At 40.9% G+C, this 19,534-nt stretch overlaps 1 protein-coding gene across 7 annotated transcripts in view; it reads left to right on the plus strand.

Annotated features, from left to right (window-relative positions):
- The window catches only part of nell1.L (neural EGFL like 1 L homeolog), a 318,833-nt gene that overhangs the window by 216,092 nt on the left and 83,207 nt on the right, over nucleotides 1–19,534 (plus strand). For 5 of the 7 annotated variants that reach the window (XM_041589240.1, XM_041589241.1, XM_041589244.1 and 2 more), the window contains 1 exon segment: nucleotides 3,698–3,820. The exons of the other annotated variants lie outside the window; for them this stretch is intronic. In XM_041589240.1, coding sequence (XP_041445174.1) covers nucleotides 3,698–3,820 — 123 coding nt within the window. 7 annotated transcript variants of the gene reach the window in all.

Below are 19,534 nucleotides of genomic sequence, written 5' to 3' on the forward strand. Positions count from 1 at the left end.
ATTCAGGTTTGTTTTTTCACTTTTTTTTAACAACTGAGTTTTTGAAATTCTAGTTTTTTTAATAAATAAGCACACATTTAAGATTTTACTGTTTCAAGTTTTTTTATAGAAAAAATTAGATTTTTAGACTCAACATTTTTACATTTTTTGTGTGATTTTTCCCTACTGTCAATTTGAATTCATATTATTGTGAACAAATGACATTTACAGACAGATTTATTTACAAAAATATATTGTTTGAGTTATTTCTCTTTACAAAAAACGCCAAAACTTAAAAATCTTCAATGTGTGCTTATTTATTAAAAAAAAACTCGATGGTGGGAAAAAACAACTTGAATGCAGTGAAATGATATCCAAAGTCAATGCGAAATTTCGCATTACTCTGGAAAATTTGAATTGAAAAATAGCTTGAATTTTGTAAATGCAACTCCTGTTGACTTCTACATGAACGCATCAGCTTTTAGACGCTGAATTTTTACCTTAAAGTTTTAAAAATTTAAAACAAAAATTATTGTGAACAAATTACATTTACAGACAGATTTATCTACAAAAATATATTGTTTGAGTTATTTCTCTTTACAAAAAACACAAAAACTTGAAAATCTTCAATCTGTGCTTATTTATTAAAAAAAAAAAACTAGATTGAGGGAAAAAACATCTTGAATGCAGTGAAATGATATCCAAAGCCAAATTTCACATTACTCTGGAAAACTCGAATTGAAAAATAGCTTGAGTTTTGTCAGTGCAACTCCCGTTGACTTCTACATGAGCGCATCGGCTTTTAGATTCTGAATTTTTACCTTCGAGTTTTGAAAATTTTAAAACAAAAATTATTGTGAACAAATGACATTTGCAGACAGATTTATTTACAAAAATATATTGTTTGAGTTATTTCTGTTTACAAAAAATGCGAAAACTTGAAAAAACTCGACTGAGGGAAAAAACATCTTGAATGCAGTGAAATGATATCCAAAGCCAAATTTCACATTACTCTGGAAAACTCGAATTGAAAAATAGCTTGAGTTTTGTAAATGCAACTCCCGTTGACTTCTACATGAGCGCAACAGCTTTTAGATTCTGAATTTTTACCTGCGAGTTTTAAAAATGTTGGCCTTAATAATTCTCTAAAATAGGAAACTCAATGTAGAATTTGTGATTTTTGCAGCAAAAAATTGCGGTCAAAACTCAAATGTTGGTATATATGAATATGCTGCTAATATTCCTTAAAATACGCTCCCTGAAACTGGACCTAATAGTCTACTTTTTGTAGAGACACTTTTGCGCAGAAAATAATTTAAAAACGAATTTGTGTAATCTTAAAAAAATATTTTCCTCATGTCTATGCTGAAATTGGCTCTCGTTTTTTGCTTTATTTTTCCTGATTCCAATTTGAATTCCCATTATCGGAAACAACTGACGTTTTTATGCGTTGCTGAACAAACGTTGCATTTTATGGTTTCGTAAACAGAGGTAGCGAAATGCGTCGGCGCACTCGGAGTCTTTGCCTTTTTATTGGACACTTTATCAGTTGGCAGTTGTGCATCATAACCTTCCAAGGACTTTGCCAGAGAGAGAATTTCGGATATGCAAACTTCGTATTTACTTTCTACTAAAGAAAAATATAGAATAATTGTGTTTTTTATGAAGTGACGTTCGGGAGACGGCGGAATTATATGGGAATAATTTCCTCGCTGAAAAGGACAATTACAAAAAATGATGTGGTGTTGGGGTTTTTTTTTCGCTCAGTCTATAAAAGTTGCCTGTGAATAAAGAACTTTGCTCATATTTTATTGTTATTGCGGCCATTTCTGTAAATAGATATTATTCAGCAGAAATAAATTAGCCCATTTTCATTTACTGCCAAAGAGCGTCTCGGGGAGGGGGAGGGTAGAGGAGATGCATTGGAGGAACGTCTGCGCCATAAAACCTTTGATGAAAACTAAACTGCACAAGAGTCCGTAGCCATTAATGGGGGGCAGCACTGGGTGTTTCTTAATCTCAGATTGTCAACATTCTAATTACTTGGAGCTGCTCGGATAACAAGTTTACGGCACGGGATATTTCTCTTTCACTTTCTCCCGCAATGAGGCGGCCAATTATCTGGGAGAAAGTTGTTATAACTGGAAATTCTAGGAAAATGATAGCCCACGTCATTTGCCCTTCGATCATCTAAATGGCCTGAGAGAGAACTGACTGCCCTCTTTTTGCAGTCATTAAAGAGAAATGATAGCCAATGATAGAAGACATATTATCTATCTATCTTTATATTATGTATCAGCTGTCTGTCATCTATCTGTCATTTACTATCAGCTATCTGTCATCCATGTATAATCTATCTGTCATCTATCTATTTGTCATTTATCTTTCAGATATCTGTAATCTATCTGTAATCTATCTATTATCTATATTTCTATTATCTATCTATCTATCTATCTATCTATCTATCTATCTATCTATTTATCATCAATGTATTATCTATCTATCTATCTATCTATCTATCTATCTATCTATCTATCTATCTATCTATCTATTATCTATCAATTTACCATCTATGTATCATCTATATATTGTCTGTCACCTATCATCTATCTTTCTATCTATTATCTATCTATCTATCTATCATCTATCTCTCTCTCTCTCTCTCTCTCTCTCTCTCTCTCTCTCTCTCTCTACATCTCTCTCTCTCTTCATCTCTCTCTCTCTCTCTCTTTCTCTCGCTATCTCTCTCTCTCTCTCTCTATATATATATATCTATCTCCCTCTCTATCTCTCTCTCTCTCTCTCTCTCTACATCTATCTCTCTCTCTCTCTTCATCTCTCTCTCTCTCTCTTTCTCTCGCTATCTCTCTCTCTCTCTCTCTCTATATATATATATCTATCTCCCTCTCTATCTCTCTCTCTCTCTCTCTCTCTCTACATCTATCTCTCTCTCTCTCTTCATCTCTCTCTCTCTCTCTTTCTCTCGTTATCTCTCTCTCTCTCTCTCTCTCTCTCTATATATATATATATATCTATCTCCCTCTCTATCTCTCTCTCTCTCTCTCTCTACATCTATCTCTCTCTCTCTCTCTCTTTCGCTCTCTTTCGCTCTCTCTATCTCCCTCTCTATCTCTCTCTACATCTCTCTCTCTCTCTCTCTCTCTCTCTTTCGCTCTCTCTCTATCTATCTCCCTCTCTATCTCTCTCTACATCTCTCTCTCTCTCTCTCTCTCTCTCTCTCTCTCTCTCTCTCTCTCTCTATCTATCATCAGTCTCTCACTCTATGTCTATTTTTCTCTGTGTCACTGTGCCAAATGTAGGCAGTGGTGTATTCATGGAATTCAGTAGCACTAAGACAAGACTGGGATGTACCTTGCACATAGTAAATCAGGGCTACCCTATGACATTTGAAAAATATGCAAATCTCCATATTTAATTTCTCATTGTGTCTTACCCTTATCTTAGTACCCAAAGGGCCAATTCTTGGCACTCTGTGAATGGAGGGTGGTACTATCTGCATGTCAGTTATAATCTACCAGCTGTATGTAGTGTAGGGGCTGATGAGTTATCGAGGGCTGTGTTATGGGTCTGTTGGAACTGGGAATCTGATCCTGGAGAGAGTGGAGCCGCCAGTAAGACAAATGTATCTGGCAGTTTACGACCGGCCCAGTTTTAGTTGACTTTGTAACCTTCAGCTCCTTCTCTTGTCCCCTTACAGAACATGACGAATGTGGCGGAGGAGAGAGCAGTTGTGATGAGAATGCCATCTGTGCAAATTCAGTGCTTGGCCACAGTTGTACCTGTAAGCCGGGATATGTCGGAAATGGGACCGTCTGCCGGGGTAGGTCTGATCCCTTCTTACTGCCCTTTGTCATTGTAATAGAGACTATACTTTCTTCCCATTTGTATTTGTCTGCTTAGCCTGACTGTCATGGCAATTTACTGGTGTTTTTTGTCCACACCCTGACCACACCCTTTTAAAGTACAGCCACGCCCTATTTGAGACTCCTCTGCCCAACCCCCTCCCATTATATGAAATATGCAGAGTTAACAGTTTTGTTGTTGTGCTTCAATCTGCAAAGCTAACGAGAGATGTGACTCTAATTACCTCATAATCTGTACAGAGAGATCCCATAAAACTATGGCAGCATAGGTATTCCCTGTACTAAGCACAATTCAGCAGGAACAGTCCCTAAGTTTGCTTATAGTCTGTACAGAGAGATCCCATAAAACTATGGCAGCATAGGTATTCCTCTGTACTAAGCACAATTCAGCAGGAACAGTCCCTAAGTTTGCTCATAGTCTGTACAGATAGATCCCATAAAACTATGGCAGCATAGGTATTCCCTGTACTAAGCACAATTCAGCAGGAACAGTCCCCTAAGTTTGCTCATAGTCTGTACAGAGAGATCCCATAAAACTATGGCAGCATAGGTATTCCCTGTACTAAGCACAATTCAGCAGGAACAGTCCCTAAGTTTGCTCATAGTCTGTACAGAGAGATCCCATAAAACTATGGCAGCATAGGTATTCCCCTGTACTAAGCACAATTCAGCAGGAACAGTCCCTAAGTTTGCTCATAGTCTGTACAGATAGATCCCATAAAACTATGGCAGCATAGGTATTCCCTGTACTAAGCACAATTCAGCAGGAACAGTCTCCTAAATTGAAATAAATGATGTGGTAGGTTTTAGGATATATTGTTTAGAAGTGAGACTGGCTATTTTGAAGGATGTTTTGGTGAGAAATGGTGAAACACCACGAAAAGCCAATGCCGAGCAGAGAAAACACCATTCACAGAAGCAGCACTCAGTCCCATAATCATTAGAGACAAGAGCTCTTGTGAAGACTTTAGAAATCTGCTTTTCATTCTGCTTCACTTCTAGTTTCTATGAGTGATTTATTTTTCCAATGTATTTTTGTATGGAAAGCCGGGGGTGGATGACAGACTTCAGTACTGGTCATGTCACTGAGAAAGGATTTGAGCTTCATTCATTATGGTTTGGTCAATAAGAGACAATGTCCAGACACAGAGACACCCACAGATTAGCACCTGAATATCTACTGAGCTTTACTGACAGGGACGCATACGATTCTGGATATCAATCAGTCATTTGCAGGGAGTTGTATATCATACAGACAAAGGGTAGGTATCAGGCTGATCATATTAGTACCTTGTAGCCTTGTTTTTTTAATATCCTTTATCCTTATCATTTACAGTAGGGGGTACATTATCCCTTATAATACATGAGTGATACTCAGAGTTCCCTGTATAACTCAGCCTGCAGCCTTGTGCCTTTATATGGTCACAGAACAACCCCTCAGTGACTTCTAATATCCTTATCATTTACAGTAGGGGGTACATTATCCCTTATAATACATGAGTGATACTCAGAGTTCCCTGTATAACTCAGCCTGCAGCCTTGTGCCTTTATATGGTCACAGAACAACCCCTCAGTGACTTCTAATATCCTTATTATTTACAGTAGTGGGTACAGACCTGATATCAGTTCTGATAATCTTTTGCCATTGGGTCATGACACAAAATACATACATTTTTGTTGGGAAATCTCTGAACTAGGTATAGGGACAATTCAGGTGCAATAAATGTAATTCTTATCATGAGCCCCTTTTTTAAATATTGCAGTTCCCACTCATAGGTTTATAATATAGTGAATAAAGTTCCCCCTGTTGTAAAATATAAGGATATTACAAGTCACCGAGGAGTTTCGTGACCATATAAAAGTACGAGGCCGAAGGCTGAGTGTTCTTATACAGGTCATGGAACTCCGAGGTAACTTCTAATATCCACATATTTTCCAACAAGGGGTACTTTATTTATTATAATACACAAGTTTTAGTGAGTCATGTGATAAAAATGACATCAGAACTAACCGTTTATAAGAATATAATTTACAAGATATTCATGGCTTTTGTGTATTATATAGAAATACACAGAGCAGCTAGTAATATATATATATATAATACACAAAAGCCATGAATATCCTGTAAATGATATCCTTATAAACGGTGAGTTCTGATGTCATCAGTTATAAACGGTGAGTTCTGATGTCATTTCTGTCACATGACTCACTGAAATTTGTGTATTATAATAAATAAAGTACCCCCAGTTGTAAAATATGAGGATATTAGAAGTTACCTCGGAGTTCCATAACCTGTATAAAAACACTTGGCCTTCGGCCTCGTACTTTTATATGGTCATGAAACTCCTCGGTAACTTATAATATCCCTATATTTTACAAAAGGGGGTACTTTATTCACTATATATATATATATATATATATATATATATATATATATATATATATAATCTTATAGTTTAATGACTCTATTCTGGAATGAGTAGTAAATAACAGATGTGAAGGTTGTGTGAGCATTGGGTACAACACACTGACCCATTGTGAGTAGTTAGTGGAGATATTTACACACGGAATATGTCGATCATGACTCAGTCCTCTAACTTAGTTACTTAGTTAGTAGAACTCCCAGCAAGGAGGCAGCTGATTTTCAGTGCATTCATTTCTAGAGGCCACACAGAGATCACAGCAGAAAGCTCTGACCCAGTTGGGCAGGAACAGAAGCAGAACATTAAGACCCATTTTAAACTCCTTCCATCAGCCACGCCAGCCATTCGTTAGATTTCGATAGAATAAGGGTAATGCTGGGGGGGGGGGATCTGTCGAGGTTTAGTTCGGAGTTGTGTCCTAAATAAACAGGGAGCTAACAAATACGTTTAAGGGAATGTAGTCATAATCAAACCCCTAATCTTTCTGATTTAGAAGGTGTGTATGTGATAGGAGTGGTATATGAACAGATAATTCAGAATAGTGCATCTGATTGAGTGGGTATCAGTAGTAAGGAGTAGGTGCTACCCTATAGCTTTAGGTGGTGCCTCTCAGACCTTCATATTAATATTCTCTTGGCCAATGTTCCTCTTGATACATCAGTAAGTTGGGCATCTTCCTCATTATCTCCTGCCAAACCCCACCCCTTTGATCCACTACCCTCACAGTCACTTCTACTAGTCATGCTAGCCTATTTATTGGGTAAGTGATCTTCTCCCTTACATTCATGGAGGCCCCTTTCTTTACTTATGGTAACCAAAATATTGGGCATGATATATTTCCCCATTTTTTCTCCCTACAAACCCACCTCATCAGTCCTTCCCTACTCACAGTTACTAAAGCCTCTTCCTCAAGTCATGAGAACCCGAATATTGGGCAAGTTATCCCTTCCCACTGTGCCTTCCTCAAAATCTGCCCCATTCAGCATCAGACTGTGGGGTCTGGGGTCCATTGGGGCTGCCTCTTCGGGGGTCCACACACACCCCCTGGACCCCTGCACTCCAGCCACAACCCATTCCAACTCTGGACCCCCAGCAAGAACTCCCCTCTGGAAATTAAGGTGCAATGTCCAGGGTGGGGAGCTGGTCTGTTTTTGCAAGGGACCACCAGGTTTTTTCCTAGGATCCTGCCGACCTAGTCTGACACTGGCCCCATTATTCGCTCACATGACATGGTAGGATAAACATTGGGCAGGTGAGCCTCCTTCCATTAGGTGATTCCCTATGAAACTTCCCTTATTCCCCCACTTGCAGTCACTGAGGCCTCTTCAGCTAGTCATGTAAGCCAAGTATTGGATCATGTAGCCATATATTGGCCAAGTGTTCCTTCCCATACTGTGTCTCCTGCCAAACCTGTCCCATCATCCCTTTCTGCAGTCAATGTGGCCTCTCTAGTCGTGGTAGGCAAAATATTAGGAAGTGATTCTTCCTCATTGAAGCCTCGACTTGCAGGTGGAAGTAACTACGTATATATATATTAATGGATATTATTTTGCCTTGACAAAGCGCTGGTTTATTATTTTGAGCGGCTCGTGAGGAGAGAAATCAAATGCTAAGACCCCTGAATAGGAATCTGTGTATATGTATATCTAAAGAGAATTTCAAAGCTGCCCCATAAGTCAACACACGGCAAGGCTGATTCAGGATGGAACACTTTAGTGCCGTCTCTGTGATGTGCATCTCTATCATAGATTTAAATATTTCCATCGTTGCCAGATGATGGTGATGATAATAAAGCAATATATTTGTGAAATGGTGGTACAGATGGCGCAACCTAGTAAAAATCAAGCCTATGGGTTGTGTTTATGTCACATTAAAGTCTATCTGGGTAAACGTGAAAATGAACACAAAACAATGTCTAAAATGCTTAAAGTGCCATCAGGATTTAGAGCAGAGCCAATGACGGCCTCACTGGCACAGGATAATGGGAGTTACAGTTTCACAACATCTGAAGCGTTCCCTTACTTATAAAGCACTAACCTATTCCACACCACTTGCCCTGCCGTATTCAGGAGCAATTATTTATTGTTATTTAGACTTTATTTAGGTTGGGTAGGCAGCAACATTGGTTCTGCAGGGTATTGGCTGCTCCTTAGGGTACTGAGGGTTATAAGGGCACTGGTTGCTCTTCACAATATTTACTGCTTTGCCTGGAATTAACTGTTTCTATAGCAGTGGTTGTTGTGCAGAGTGCTGATGTTTTATGCCACTTACTACCTGCTGTCCTTGGTACTAAAATGCCATTAAGGATACTGGCTGCTCTCCGTGGTAGTAAAATGCCATTGAGGATACTGACTGCTCTCCATTGTACTGAAATTCCTTTCAGGATAATGGCTGTTCTCTGTGGTATTGAAATTCAATTCAGGATACTGAATGCTCTCCTTGGTACTGAAATGGCATTCAGGATATTTTCTGCGCTTCATGGTCCTGTAATGCCATTTATGATACTGGCTGCTTTCCTTGGTGCTGAAATGCCATTAGGGATACTCTGCTTGGAACCGAATTTCCATTCTAGGTAGTGTCTGATTTCTTTGGTACTGAAATGTTATCCCAAAGCACTGGCTGCTTTATTTTATACTGAAATTCGATTCACAATACTGGCTGCTGTCCGTGGTACTGAAATTCCATTCAGGATACTGGAATTCCATTCAGGATACTGGCTCCTCTCCGTGGTACTGAAATTCCATTCAGGATACTGGCTGCTGTCCATGGCACTGAAATTCCATTGAGGATGCTGGAATTCCATTCAGGATACTGGCTACTCTCAGTGGTACTTAAATTTCATTCAGGATACTGGCTGCTGTCCGTGGTACTGAAATTCCATTCAGGATACAGGCTGCTGTCCGTGGTACTGGAATTCCATTCAGGATACTGGCTGCTGTCCATGGCACTGAAATTCCATTCAGGATACTGGCTCCTCTCCGTGGTACTGAAATTCCATTCAGGATACTGGCTCCTCTCCGTGGTACTGAAATTCCATTCAGGATACTGGCTGCTGTCTGTGGTACTGAAATTCCATTCAGGATACTGGCTGCTGTCTGTGGTACTGAAATTCCATTCAGGATACTGGCTGCTGTCTGTGGTACTGAAATTCCATTCAGGATACTGGCTGCTGTCCGTGGTACTGGAATTCCATTCAGGATACTGGCTGCTGTCCATGGCACTGAAATTCCATTCAGGATACTGGCTCCTCTCCGTGGTACTGAAATTCCATTCAGGATACTGGCTCCTCTCCGTGGTACTGAAATTCCATTCAGGATACTGTCTGCTCTCCATGGCACTGAAATTCCATTCAGGATACTGGCTGCTGTCTGTGGTACTGAAATTCCATTCAGGATACTGGCTGCTGTCTGTGGCACTGAAATTCCATTCAGGATACTGGCTGCTGTCTGTGGTACTGAAATTCCATTCAGGATACTGTCTGCTCTCCATGGTACTAGTAATTCTAACTGCAACAAAAAAGGTGCTGAGAGTATTCTAGGGTACTGACTGCTCTTCAAAATATTCACTGGTTTGTAGGGACATTCCCATGTCTTCGGTATTGGTTGCTGTCTCTCTATCTCTGGTGCTTATGTTTTATCTTATTTTCTTCTATCTTGGAATGCTATTCAGTAGGTTGTTGTCCCTGGTACTGAAATACCATTTAGCATAGGGACTGGGACACAGTAACAAAGACTGTGCCACCACCATGGCATTACACACTGCCCAATTCCCCCTCTCATCTGAAAGGACTGGTGGCAGATGGGCAGTGGGACAAAACATAAGGGAAAGTATCTTGAATGATATTTCAGGAGAGCAGTAAATACAGTATATATTGTTCTTGCTGCTGAAATGCCCTTAAGAATGCTGGTTGCTCTCCATGGTACTGAAATATTATCTTAATGTATGGACTGCACTGCCTTGGTACTGAAACTTTATTTGAGGGTACTATTAATTTTACTGGAAAAGGTGCACCCCATCAACAGCTTCATCATTGCAGGGTCAACATCATTGGTTAGTGTTATTTTCTTCTCTTTAATTTGGGCCCAGCTTTTCTGTATGAAGAGCTTCTTCTTTTCTATCACCGGCCCTGTATTTAGCAATTATTTTTCTTCAATAAATGTTTGTTTGTATTGAGTAAGGGAGGTTGTGTGTAGCTGGCAATTTATTTTACTGGTTTGATGCCATTTATGCCTTTTAGGCTTCTTATTTGAGCCTGAGATGTAATATTTTTTATATTCCCTAATATCTAGCAGGTGTGGGATCTGTGGGATTGGGAATAAATGGTTTGGAACGAAGGCATGAACTTGATATAGCAGAAAAGTTTATATCAAAAACGATATAAGTCCCAAGGCCTCTTCAAGTAAAAACAAAATTAATTTATTGTTATTCACATTAAAACAGTATCTAGTACATACCACCCCACATATCCCACCTTACGCGTTTCGCACCCTCCGGCGCTTAGTATAGCTATGTTGTAGTAATAAACATGAGGGGATATCCTACTGTAATGGGAGGAGGGAGGTGCCATATTGATTCCCTTAGACAGTACAGTATGAGGGTATAGCTTATTGTGTGCCCAGAACATTCCTTCTCTGTATATTTGTATTTATACATATGGGAGGAGGAGGTGCCATATTGATTCCCTTAGACAGTACAGTATGAGGGTATAGCTTATTGTGTGCCCAGAACATTCCTTCTCTGTATCTTTGTATTTATACATATGGGAGGAGGTGCCATATTGATTCCCTTAGACATTACAGTATGAGGGTATAGCTTATTGTGTGCCCAGAACATTCCTTCTCTGTATATTTGTATTTATACATATGGGAGGAGGGAGGTGCCATATTGATTCCCTTAGACAGTACAGTATGAGGGTATAGCTATTGTGTGCCCAGAACATTCCTTCTCTGTATATTTGTATTTATACATATGGGAGGAGGAGGTGCCATATTGATTCCCTTAGACAGTACAGTATGAGGGTATATTTTATTGTGTGCCCAGAACATTCCTTCTCTGTATATTTGTATTTATACATATGGGAGGAGGAGGTGCCATATTGATTCCCTTAGACAGTACAGTATGAGGGTATAGCTTATTGTGTGCCCAGAACATTCCTTCTCTGTATATTTGTATTTATACATATGGGAGGAGGACGGTGCCATATTGATTCCCTTAGACAGTACAGTATGAGGGTATAGCTTATTGTGTGCCCAGAACATTCCTTCTCTGTATATTTGTATTTATACATATGGGAGGAGGAGGTGCCATATTGATTCCCTTAGACAGTACAGTATGAGGGTATAGCTTATTGTGTGCCCAGAACATTCCTTCTCTGTATATTTGTATTTATACATATGGGAGGAGGGAGGTGCCATATTGATTCCCTTAGACAGTACAGTATGAGGGTATAGCTTATTGTGTGCCCAGAACATTCCTTCTCTGTATATTTGTATTTATACATATGGGAGGAGGAGGTGCCATATTGATTCCCTTAGACAGTACAGTATGAGGGTATAGCTTATTGTGTGCCCAGAACATTCCTTCTCTGTATATTTGTATTTATACATATGGGAGGAGGAGGTGCCATATTGATTCCCTTAGACAGCACAGTATGAGGGTATAGCTTATTGTGTGCCCAGAACATTCCTTCTCTGTATATTTGTATTTATACATATGGGAGGAGGAGGTGCCATATTGATTCCCTTAGACAGTACAGTATGAGGGTATAGCTTATTGTCTGCCCAGAATATTCCTTCTCTGTATATTTGTATTTATACATATGGGAGGAGGGAGGTGCCATATTGATTCCCTTAAACATTACTGCATATAAACCATCACATTTTAATGAGTTATATTTCTTCATTGGTCCTTGTAGGACAGACAGTATAAAGCTTTAGGTTCCTTATGTAAAACTTTAGGCTATTCCATCTTTTACAGCAGAGGAGACATCACAGTTCCAGTGGGTAAATGTAGAAGGGAAGGAGGGACGAGGTTCAGATATTAATCTAATGGAACTTCATATCTGTTTGGAAGAGAGATGCTCAGACAATCAGTAGTCGGGATGCAGCCGCAGGGCGCTCGTATTTGGCAGAAAACTCGTTCTGGTGCTTACAATTTAAATCTCACAAACTAATGATATTTTTATTCCTACCCAGTTTCTCATCAGGGACAAAGCCTCGGGGGGCTTTAGATGTTATTTTTTTTTAATAAATTTGGGAATGTGTATTTATATCTTTTCGCTTAATTTAATAATACGGCTCGCTCAGCAGCATCTTATCAGGACTGTGATATATCATTAAGATACAGAGAGTAAAATGTCAAATTCTATGATGAGAACAGTTTGAAGCAAAGTGGGGGAGGGGTGGACTAAATGACTTTGGTCAGAGATTTGATTAGAGAAAGGGCGGCCCCTGAAAATGATGGAAACCCTTCACCTGGGTGCACTCGGGTTGCTGTGGTCTCTGGTCTTAGCCCCAGCCAGTGATTGTTGGAGTCTCGGCCATAAAGCATGACTGTACTGCTGTTTATTGACAGGAAGGAAGTGGGTAGTCACCTGACAGGAAGTAAGCTTCTGCCTGCAAACAGAAAAAGGAAACCGAGATTCGCTGGAAACAAAACTAGAGTTTTTATGGTTCTCTATGGGAAAGATTTAATATTTCCAAGCAACTTCATAAGGGTTTGGCTTTGAGGATAGTGAAGACATGAATTTCTAATAAATTGAACAGAACCCCTTTCCCCTCATGTAACAAAATCACAGTGTTCTGAACTGCTGGATCCTATCCGCTCTCTCAAGTCCTGCAGGTGAAATGTATGGATTTTCCTCTCCCATTTACAGTAAATGCATATTGAGCTTTACTTCTCCGACTCATCCCAAACCTCAAGTCCTAATCAGCCTTGTTGTTAGAGAAATGGGTTTTATTCTCTGTATTGGATCTGTGGCCCCGAGAGTCTATTAAATGTGATGTTCTCTCCTCCGTCCATCGACCCGCAGCGCACAGATGATTCTTATTATGTGGAAACACTCGTTTATAAGTTGGGCTAGTGAGAGTATTAGCCTTGGGCCCTAGCATGAAAGGGGCCCCTTAGGGTGCATACATGAGAATTGAAAGAATATATATTGTATTTTTAGTATATACATCAGCAATATGTGCCCTGCAGCCCTCAGTATGAGGGTATAGCTTATTGTGTGCCCAGAACATTCCTTCTCTGTATATTTGTATTTATACATATGGGAGGAGGAGGTGCCATATTGATTCCCTTAGACAGTACAGTATGAGGGTATAGCGTATTGTGTGCCCAGAACATTCCTTCTCTGTATATTTGTATTTATACATATGGGAGGAGGAGGTGCCATATTGATTCCCTTAGACAGTACAGTATGAGGGTATAGCTTATTGTGTGCCCAGAACATTCCTTCTCTGTATATTTGTATTTATACATATGGGAGGAGGAGGTGCCATATTGATTCCCTTAGACAGTACAGTATAAGATATATATGTTAATGAGACATTACTAGGGGTAAGATAAATAGGAGGTGAGAATTAAAGAGATTAAAACATTGACAAACCATTAACATGAGAGCACAACAGTAGCAACAGCAGCCGGGGGGGGGGGCTTAGCAATACGAGACAGTTTTTCCTAATGGCGGATCAATGCCCCAGCGCCGCCATTAGCTCCGGCGTATTGACTGGGAAATGATCCATAATCCGTCCGCTCTTTTAATTTTTAGTTTGCGATTTAGGCCTTGTGCCTCTTAATGTAATTAGCAGAGTTTTTAATGAGATTGGGAAACGCACTCACTCTGATTATCTGGCGTAACAAAGGGGCCTCATGTATTAATGGGCGCCACAGACTGACCAATCGATTGCAGTCCCCCTGGCAGGAGCAACAGGGGCCACAGTTGTTTCACCAAAGTATCTTTCTCTGTGACAAAGGGGGATGTTCCTGCGTTTGTGCGTTTGTATTTCCAAAGAACGAGGAATCTCATGATTTACTTTTATATGCAATTACCTAATGCACAAAGCTCATTCCGCTAATAATATAAAATTCTAATTAAGATAAATTAAAATGCAGCCGCCTGTGTGTGCAGCCTCCTTCCTTTATACATATATAGATTGTTTTACCCAAACTGTCAGATAACAATGTTTCATAATTGTTGAGTGTTGTTTTCTACACAAACTGGCATCTTAAAGGGGAAGTGTCCCTTTATTTTCTCTCCTCTGTAGGTATATATGTTTATATATACAGTCCCTAAGTTTGCTCATAGTCTGTACAGAGAGATCCCATAAAACTATGGCAGCATAGGTATTCCCTGTACTAAGCACAATTCAGCAGGAACAGTCCCTAAGTTTGCTCATAGTCTGTACAGAGAGATCCCATAAAACTATGGCAGCATAGGTATTCCCTGTACTAAGCACAATTCAGCAGGAACAGCCCCTAAGTTTGCTCATAGTCTGTACTGAGAGATCCCATAAAACTTTGGCAGTATAGGTATTCCCTGTACTAAGCACAATTCAGCAGGAACAGCCCCTAAGTTTGCTCATAGTCTGTACAGAGAGATCCCATAAAACTATGGCAGCATAGGTATTCCCTGTACTAAGCACAATTCAGCAGGAACAGCCCCTAAGTTTGCTCATAGTCTGTACTGAGAGATCCCATAAAACTTTGGCAGTATAGGTATTCCCTGTACTAAGCACAATTCAGCAGGAACAGTCCCTAAGTTTGCTCATAGTCTGTACAGAGAGATCCCATAAAACTATGGCAGCATAGGTATTCCCTGTACTAAGCACAATTCAGCAGGAACAGCCCCTAAGTTTGCTCATAGTCTGTACTGAGAGATCCCATAAAACTTTGGCAGTATAGGTATTCCCTGTACTAAGCACAATTCAGCAGGAACAGCCCCCTACGTTTGCTCATAGTCTGTACAGAGAGATCCCATAAAACTATGGCAGCATAGGTATTCCTCTGTACTAAGCTCAATTCAGCAGGAACAGTCCCTAAGTTTGCTCATAGTCTGTACAGAGAGATCCCATAAAACTATGGCAGCATAGGTATTCCCTGTACTAAGCACAATTCAGCAGGAACAGTCCCTAAGTTTGCTCATAGTCTGTACAGAGAGATCCCATAAAACTATTCACTCACAATTCATTATATTCAACGTTTCAGTAGTGAGTGACACAATTAAACCTCCTTTCAACCAACAGTGAGTTTTGTTAACTTGATTCATGTGTTTAATTATGTTTTTTTGTTTTTTAGCCTGCGTGTAATTAGCCGATAGAAGTCATTTTCGGTTTCCTGTTTATTTGGTTTATTCCGAGATTCTAATCAAAAAAGCGAATGTGAACGTTAAATCTGATTTTTACAATCTGGAAAATGTGATTAGTAAATGTGAGAGCTTTTGTGGGTCATTTAAGTCCAACCAAGTTAAAAATCTATCTCTTTCTCCAACAGTCAACAGAGCACCTAGGGGCCGACAAACAATTTACAGAATATCTACAAAATAACAGTCAAAACACAAGTATTTAATTCAGATTAAAATTACATAGCAGCTTCCGAGGGCCCCAAAGCAGCAGCCCAGGTTGGCCCCGGGACCCCCAAGTCTGACCCTGACAGTAAGTACAGCATTTAAAAGCTTAAGGCTTTAGTTCCCCTTTAAATCCGGTTTCCTTTATGGTTTTATCTCCCCTTAACATTATGATGATTGAGTTATCACATTTCGCTGTTTTGACTAACTGAGAAAAAATAAGCCAAAAAGAGGAAAAACACAACAACAAGGTTAAATAAATGACGGGGAAAACATAGAAATATGTTAAGAACAAATTCCGTGGCCTGTTACCGGGGGAGTCGCAATAAACAGGGAGAGCCTGATGCATTTCGCTCTTTGCTGAAACGTCATGGGATTATCCAACACTTCCAAGTTGCCTTTTAATTCAGTGTGAGATCCCCATTAATGCGGCACCGGAGGGTCTCTCTTTATAGCCCAGTCCTTCATTCTTGATGGCGCCTCTCAGATTGAAATGGTCGGACAGGTTAATGCAAACGTTGGCGTTTCACAAGATGGATTTCAGGAAACATCCGAAACTCAGTCTCTCTTCTACTTCTCTCCTACACTCTTTCGGAACCAAGAGCCCCGCAAAGCTAAACGAGCTGTCTCCGAGGAATAATAATGGTGGCGTGTCAGATGTTCACCTTGATTCGCTTTGCCCCAAGATATCTCACATCGGGGAGATTTTACGCGGCGGCCGTGAGACGAGCCCAAAATGACAGTCGGATTGGGAATGTCAAGCAGTTTGGGAAAGTCACAAGGTGCTCGGTGCGGTTTTACAGCCGCCATGAAAGATCTGGAACTGTAAAACACTTTAATGTTTAAAATGTATGGAGGATGTTTAGCAGAGCGGCGTCGCTACAATGTTTCACTCTGTGACGATTCATAAAATGGATTTAAAGGGAGAATGTCCGCATTTATTCCCCAAAAGTTCATTTTCTGATGTATCAGCGAAAGTGCATTCAAAAAGGAACACTAAAAATATCCAACCCTTTCCTGTTCCAGAACAATAATGTCCCATACACAGAGCCAGGTCCCTACAGAATGGGTTTGCTGAGATGGGAAGAACCTGATCTCATCCCAACTGAACCCCTGTGGGATGAATTGGAACCCCAACTGTGAGCCTGATCCCCAACATCAGTGTCCAACCTCACTAATACTCTTGTGCCTGAATGGAAACAACTCCCAGCAACAATGTTCCAACATCTAGTGGGAACCTTCCCAGAAGAGATGGGGCAGTTATAGCAGCAAAGGGAGGGGCAACCCAACTGAACCCCTGGGGGATGAAGTAGAACCCCAACTGTGAGCCTGATCCCCAACATCCGTGTCCAACCTCACTAATACTCTTGTGGCTGAATGGAAGCAACTCCCAGCAACAACTCCCAGCAAGAAAGTTCCAACATCTAGTGGGAACCTTCCCAGAAGAGTAGGGGCAGTTATAGCAGAAAAGGGAGGTGCAACCCAACTAAACCCATCTAGGAGGAATTGGAACCCCGACTGTGAGCCTGATCCCTAACATCAATTCCCAACCTTGTGTCTAAATGGAAGCAATTTCCAGCAAGAAAGTTCCAATATCTAGTGGGACCTTCCCAGAAGAGTAGGGACAGTTATAGCAGAAAAGTGAGGTGCAAACGCAACCGAACCCCTGTGGGATGAATTGGAACCTCAACTGTGAGCTTGATCCCCAACATCAGTGCCCAACCTATCTAATGCTCTTGTGTCTGAATGGAAGCAACTCCCAGCAACAACTCCCAGCAACAATGTTCCAACATCTAGTGGGAACCTTCCCAGAAGAAAAGAGGCAGTTATAGGCTATAACTGCCTCTTTTCTTCTGGGAAGGTTCCCACTAGATGTTGGAACATTGTTGCTGGGAGTTGTTGCTGGTAGTTGCTTCCATTCAGCCACAAGAGCATTAGTTTAGTGAGGTCGGGCGCTGATGTTGGGGATCAGGCTCACAGTCGGGGTTCCAATTCCTCCTAGAGGGGTTCAGTTGGCTTGCCCCTGCCATTGGTGCTATAACTTATAGCACCAATGGCAGGGGCAAGCCAACTGAACCCCTCTAGGAGGAATTGGAACCCCGACTGTGAGCCTGATCCCCAACATCAGCGCCCGACCTCACTAAACTAATGCTCTTGTGGCTGAATGGAAGCAACTACCAGCAACAACTCCCAGCAACAATGTTCCAACATCTAGTGGGACCTTTACAGAAGAGTAGGGGCAGTTATAGCAGCAACTGCAGGGGCAACCCAACTGAACCCCTCTAGGAGAAATTGGAACCCTGACTGTGAGCCTCAACATCAGTGCCCAACTTCACTAATGCTCTTGTGTCTGAATGGAAGCAACTCCCAGCAACAACTCCCAGCAACAATGTTCCAACATCTAGTGGGACCTTTCCAGAAGAGTAGGGGCAGTTATAGCAGCAAAGGGAGGGGCAATTCCATATTAATGCCCTTTGGGAATAAGATGTTGAATAGGCAGGGCTCTCCCCAAAGTTGGACTGTAGAGTCTGGGGCCCACTGGGGCTGGCACTTCAGGGGCCCTTACACCCCCAGGCTCCCTGCCACATCCGCAACCACCCACAGTCCCCCTCCCCCAATCGAACCCCCGCCTGCTTGTACCTTCCTCTTCTCACGGCTGCCAGGTGGAAGGTAAAGGGGTAGAACTGCACAAGTCTATATACAGGTCTAGGTTGACAGGGCCCACCGGGTTTTTTCCTGGTGTCCCTACGGCCCAGTCCAACCCTGGCTCTCCCCCATCTTCTGCTGTACAGAATGGAAATTGAACACTGGACTAGACGGGTCTGATCAGGGGGGGGGGTAACTATAGAGGAAGCAGACCCTATGGCTGCAGGGGGGCCCCACAAGGCCCTAATTCACATACAGTTTCAATAAATATTGGTAAAGCAAGTCAACCGCTAGAAATATTGGTGGCCTAAAAAAAAATGGTATTGTGGGACCCAGTAATATGTAGTGGGTCTGAACCAAACACCACGTTAATATCCTCTTTTATACTTTCAACTGTGATATGAGACACTCCTTTTGGGGTGCAGAGACCCCTAAATATCACGTGACCCCTGTTAATCACCCCTGTATTTCTTCCTACTCATTACCATTTCACTGGGAGAATTTATTGGAAGTTTTTTCCCTTCTCTAGCCCTGACAGTTCCCTATTATTAATTAATGTTTATCATCAAGTCGGCTGTCAAGTCCCCAAATCACATGCGCCCATGAATATATTCCAATTAATCAATCCCCCCTGATGTCTCTTGTCCCCGAAGCCTTCGCCAACAAGATGTTTTTTTTTTACAAAAAAAAAAAACCAGGAGAATAGTGATACTAATTGAAATTCCACATTCTGTAATTGCTTTTCAAATCAACAAAGACAGCGACGAAACATCTGATTAATTGATCATCAAACGCCAGAAATAATCCTAGATATTGTGCGGATGTATAAACCTCCTCGAGAGCCGTTGTCTCTATCACAGGGAAAGATGTTTCACTTAGAGAACACGAGGCTTCGAGTGTTTCTTCTCGTTTCAAAAGTTGCAAATAACATGAATTATGCTGTAAAATATTAGTGGTTTGTGTTCCCTTTAACTGTTCTACTGATATCCTAAAAACTGGCTATATATATATATATATTGTATACATTTGGTATTTATATT

The sequence above is a fragment of the Xenopus laevis genome, chromosome 4L (genome assembly GCF_017654675.1).
Source record: "Xenopus laevis strain J_2021 chromosome 4L, Xenopus_laevis_v10.1, whole genome shotgun sequence".
In the NCBI taxonomy this organism is placed as follows: domain Eukaryota; kingdom Metazoa; phylum Chordata; class Amphibia; order Anura; family Pipidae; genus Xenopus; species Xenopus laevis.